The sequence below is a fragment of the Mirounga leonina genome, unplaced genomic scaffold (assembly GCF_011800145.1).
Source record: "Mirounga leonina isolate KUSES-001 unplaced genomic scaffold, KU_Mleo_1.0 Mir_195, whole genome shotgun sequence".
NCBI lineage: Eukaryota > Metazoa > Chordata > Mammalia > Carnivora > Phocidae > Mirounga > Mirounga leonina.
This window is the reverse complement of record NW_023270490.1, coordinates 1,375,103-1,380,279: the sequence shown is the minus strand read 5'-3', so window position 1 is coordinate 1,380,279 and position 5,177 is coordinate 1,375,103. Positions and strand designations below refer to the sequence as shown.

Sequence of the window (5,177 nt, the reverse complement as noted above, 5' to 3'; positions counted from 1 at the left end):
CAGACTGGGCGAGGCTGAAGATGCGCATCGCCTCCTAGGCAGACATATTTGCCGGCTCTGTTCTTACCTTCTGGAGAATGCTTGGCCTTGTGGCGGGGGTATAACGCCTTCAGAGGGCAGCAGCAGCTGCTCGTATGTGTCCAGGGCTCATTTCGAGCCAGTCGTCTGTGAAGAGTTTTATATACTGATGGCACATAATCCTTCCACCAATTCTGGACTGTGGGTTCTATTATCAGTCCCCATTGTCAGATGAGAAAACTGAGGCCCACAGAGGCTGAGTCGTTCACCCAAGTAGCCTAGAGAAGCAGACCCAAGATTCACACCCAGGCAGTCCGGCTTTGGGATCTGTTGGTAATGCCCATGCTGCGTCTCCTGGCCCTGGCCGTACCCCCAGTGAGTCCAGATTTCCTCCCGGCACTGTGGCACCAACCACATGGCTTTGCTCTGTGCATGTCCTACTAACCAGTGGCCAAGCGGACGGCAAGAGTGTATGAATTGGGTGTACCCCAGCTCAGAATGTTCTGTCTTCTCCCGGTGGGACCATAAACCTCTCTTAAGGAATAGGGGGATGCAGGCTGTCGGAGGCAGGTAAGACATTCTCCAGGGGTCAGCAGCTGGCGCGGTATGATCCTGTCCCTCCCCGCCTTGCTTTGAACTCTTTGGGTGCTTCACGTGCCTCCTTGAGTAAAAGGTACCATTGGGGCGCGGGACCCTGTCGTGATGGCGCCTGCGGCTCCATCTCTGGTCACGCCCTTCCCTTCCCCTCGCCGCCTCAGGGGCTCTGGCCCTCTTTCTGTCCCAAGGCCAAGCTCCTTCCTGCCTCAGGAAAGCAGGGCGGGGTGGTTAAGGGCGCGGGCTTTGGAGCCAGGCTGCCCGGGCTCTCAGCTCTGCCTCTTCGTGGTTCTGGAACTTTGTGCACTTTCTTAACATTTCTGTGTCTTAGTTTTTACATCTGTAAAATGGGGATCCTATCTCCTAGGGATGTTGAAGAAGATGAAATGCGTTCGTGTGCATACGTGCCCGGCGCCTAGTGAGCGCCCATAGTGTTAGCTCGGGGCCTTCCTCCTTGGCGACACCTCTGCTGTCACATTCTCCGCCCACTTCTTTGTCTGGCAAACTCCTCATTCTTCAAGTCTAACCACTACTGCCCGGGGTGGGGGTGGGGGGACTTTTTAAAACTCCTCCTCCCCACAAAACCAGCTTAGGTGCTCCTAGTCATATTCTTCATTCGTGAGTTCAGCAAAGTCAGGGACCTATTTGTCTTGTTTCCACGACAACTTTGCACATAGTCCTGTTCAGTAAATGTGGTGAATGAATGAGCAGAAAGGGGCCAAGGGCTGATGAGGCCCGGTGTAGCTCAGGCCAGTTCTGTCTCTCGTTTTGTTTCAGCAGCCACACGCTGGTATGTGGACCATTTCAAGGAATGACGTGCTTCTTGTTCTTCCCCTTCCAGAGCATGCCCCTAGTGCAGGTGGGCAACATGTCAGTGCTTTTAGCGATGTCCCTGCCTCGGACCCAGAAACCATGGAGGAGATAAGGTAGCCCCCCCCTTCCCTGGATCAGATGGGGAAGCCCAGTTCAATGGATACAAAATATAAGGATGACTTATTTCGGAAGTACGTGCAGTTCCATGAAGGCAGAGTGGACACCACCCCCAGCAAGCAGCAGCCTGGCAATGATGAGTACCTTCGGGTGGCAGCCTCGACCCTGCTCAGCCTACACAAGGTGGATCCCTTTTATCGATTCCGGCTGATCCAGTTCTATGAGGTGGTGGAGAGCTCCCTGCGCTCGCTAAGCTCCTCCAGCCTGCGGGCTTTGCACTGCGCCTTCAGCATGCTGGAAACGGTGGGCGTCAACCTTTTCCTCTACCCGTGGAAGAAGGAATTCAGAAGCATCAAGGTAAGGTCTAGGGAAAGGCCGTCTGCACTGGTCCCCCTTCTTCCCCTCCCAGGCCGACTGGAGAGGGCTTGTGCCAATTCCATGCCTCTCTGCCCGCAGACCCTCCCGTCTTCCCCATTCCTTTGACGTAACAACTAGAAGGAACCCCCGGGGCTCCCTATCTTGCTGTCTGACCAGCGTCATCCTTTACTGGGTCCCTGCCCCTGGCAGCTCCCACCTGAAGCTGTGAGGTTGGAAGGGTAGGCGGCACCCTGGTGAGGCAGGGCCTTGAAGCCCAGGGCAAAGGGCTTGAATTTCCCCTAAGTAGGCTGGGAAGCTTGCAAAGCACCCTTCTGGCTGTTGTATGGGAACTAGACTAGTGGGGCGGCGAGAACAGTTAGGCTGCCATGGGTGTTGGGATACCCTGAGAGCCGGTTTGGACTAAGTAGTAACAGACAGGAGGGTAGAGGATGGATTTAAGAGAGAAAGAGAACTCTGAATCATTCCGAAGGCAGTGACGGCTCAGGAGAGTTTCCACAAAGCCAGACTGTTATTCTTCAGAACTTCGCAGAGATGCCAGAAAGGAATATTCTCCTTGCTCATTGGGCGTTCTGCCTCTACTCTGATCCCTTCTCTTCATCCCCGTTTGCCCTGTTTCCTCCTCATATGGAGCAGAGTTGCTGAGCCCCATATGGGAAGCTGGTGGCTTTGTGCCCTCCGCTCGAGGCGGGAGTGCCGCGCGGTTTCCCGCACATTCCCGCACACCATGTGCTGAGCGGACCTCTGCCTGCTGCAGTGAGGAGCTGCTGAGATCCTTCCCTCCTCCCGCCGTGCTCCCCCTCCGCCTCGGGTGTGTTGGGCTCTGAAGCCGGCTCCGTGTGCGTCTCAGAGAGCAAATCCGCCTCTTTTTCTATCCCCTTCTCCTAGACCTACACGGGCCCCTTCGTTTATTATGTCAAGTCGTCGTTACTGGAAGAGGACATCCGAGCCATCCTGCATTACATGGGCTATGTGCCTGAGTTAGGGACTGCGTACAAACTGAAAGAACTCGTGGAGACCCTCCAGGTGAAGATGGTCTCCTTTGAGCTCTTTCTGGCCAAGGTGGAGTGTGAGCAGATGCTGGAAATCCACTCACAAGTCAAGGACAAGGGCTACTCCGAGCTGGATGTGGTGAACGAGCGCAAGAGCAGCACGGAGGATGTGCGGGGCTGCTCGGAGGCCCTGCGGCGGCGGGCTGAGGGCCGGGAGCACCTGACGGCCTCCATGGCCCGCGTGGCGCTCCAGAAGTCAGCCAGCGAGCGGGCGGCCAAGGACTACTACAAGCCTCGGGTGACCAAGCCCTCCAGGTCGGTCGATGCCTACGACAGCTACTGGGAGAGCCGGAGGCCACCCCTGAAGGCCTCGTTGAGCCTGCGGAAGGAGCCCATGGCACCAGACTTGGGGGATGACCTCAAGGATGAGATCATCCGTCCGTCCCCCTCGCTCCTGACCATGTCCAGCGCCCCCCATGGAAGCTTGGATGACCCGCCACCGCCCTCCCCCAACAACGGCCTCGGCCTGCTGCGTGGCACATACTTCTCCGCTCAGGATGACGTGGATCTGTACACAGACTCGGAGCCTAGGGCTATGCACCGGAGGCAGGACGCCCTGCGGCCGGACGTGTGGCTGCTCAGAAATGATGCCCACCCCCTCTACCACAAGCGCTCCCCCCCCGCCAAAGATTCCTCGCTGTCCAAGTGCCAGAGCTGCGGGCTGTCCTGCAGCACCTCCCTCTGCCAGCGCTGCGACAGCCTGCTCTCCTGTCCCCCGGCCCCCAAGCCAGGCGCCTTCCCTGGCAAGGCCTCTGCCCACGAGAGCCTGGCCCACGGGTCGTCTCTGCGGGAGAAGTACGCGGGCCAGACTCAGGGCCTCGAGCGGCTGCCGCACCTCCACCCAAAACCCAAGCCCTCCACCACAGCCACCTCCCGCTGCGGCTTCTGCAACCGCCCGGGTGCCACCAACACCTGCACCCAGTGTTCAAAAGTCTCCTGCGACGGCTGTCTCAGCGCCTACCATTACGACCCCTGCTGCAAAAAGAATGAGCTGCACAAGTTCATGCCCAACAACCAGCTGAACTACAAGTCCACCCAGCTCTCCCATCTCGTGTATAGATAGACTGGACCCTGCACCCCTGCTCCAAGGGCTACGCCACTGACTTTCCGGTCCCCTTCCGGGGAAGAAGTGTTAGTGTACTGATCTCAGAAGCAGAGACCTGCATTTGACCGCGTAGGTGTCCGCGCAGGTGTCAGGGGATCGTGGGCTTGGCTGCACCACGTGGGAGTTCACTCGGTGGCCCAGATACTTCAACTGACGGCTGCTTTATCACCGGACGAGGGGGAGGGTGGCACTTCCGTTCAGATTCATTTTTGCTGATCTCTCCACTCCCTGTTCCGTTGTCTGTTTTTGTTTTCAAAGAGGATTTCTATCTCCGAGACCCCTGTCACACCCACCCCTCCCACTGCAAAGCCAACTTGGACTGGGAAGGGCCCTCCAGGTCACCTCCGAATGCCCACCTGGAGCGCCGAGCTAGAGGCCTGTTGGCTTGTGAAATGAGCCCTCCTGCCACACCGGGCCTCTTCCCATGGCTCATCCTTTGGCCACCCCCTTCCCAAACGCAAGGAACCCCGCCTGGACTCCCGCACCCCGCTGACTTCCGCCTACGTAAGTCTCATGAGCGAGCGGAGTCCAGTCGTCCCTGAATGGCATTCTGTTGCCACCACAGCTCGGTTCGGCCCGTGGTGTCCGTGCACTCTGCTCCGGCGCATCCGAGTGTGGGCCTTCCGTGGCAGGACGGACTGTTCCCCCTTTCTGTTGTTTGCACATGTCCCTCTTACTGTACTGTAAATAGATATTTTTGAGATTTATTTTTAAATAAATATTCAACTTGCCGTGTGTTTCACAGTGGTTCAAACATGAATTATGTAGCTATTTATACAAATGGCCTGGGTTCTTTAGTCTTCCAAGGGAGGGTCTCATGCCCTTCCGTGTTGTATCCTACACACACCACAGCACGAGGGTGGAGCGGAGAGTGTGGGGGCAAAGGAGGAGCAGACGATGTCCTGGAGTCGGTGGAGAGCCACTGTCTTCCCTACAATAAATCTCTATATACCTACCTCCAGCGTACCCTTAGGGGCTAGTGCGGGCCGGGAGGTCCGTGCGCCTGCGGACCACGATAACCTAGTGACCTTCAGGAGCCTTGCTCTGCAGATCGACAGCCTGGTCTTTGCCACTCGCTGCGTGTGAACCTCGCACTCCAAACG

At 57.3% G+C, this 5,177-nt stretch overlaps 1 protein-coding gene across 1 annotated transcript; it reads left to right on the top strand.

The window, feature by feature from the left end:
- The first annotated feature begins 1,563 nt into the window (after nucleotides 1-1,563).
- Nucleotides 1,564-4,805, top strand: SPATA2 (spermatogenesis associated 2). The gene is made up of 2 exons (XM_035025387.1): nucleotides 1,564-1,899; nucleotides 2,806-4,805. The coding sequence occupies exons 1-2, from the start codon at nucleotides 1,564-1,566 to the stop codon at nucleotides 4,030-4,032; spliced, it is 1,563 nt and encodes a 520-aa protein (XP_034881278.1). The 3' UTR covers nucleotides 4,033-4,805.
- Nucleotides 4,806-5,177: the final 372 nt, after the last annotated feature.

What these genes read in the sequence shown, in the direction of transcription:
- SPATA2 (XM_035025387.1), top strand. Translation starts at nt 1,564, where the DNA reads ATGGGGAAGCCCAGTTCAATGGATACAAAATATAAGGATGACTTATTT. An exon ending in AGGAATTCAGAAGCATCAAG is followed by an intron (nt 1,900 to 2,805) that starts GTAAGGTCTAGG and finishes CCCTTCTCCTAG; the next exon opens with ACCTACACGGGCCCCTTCGT.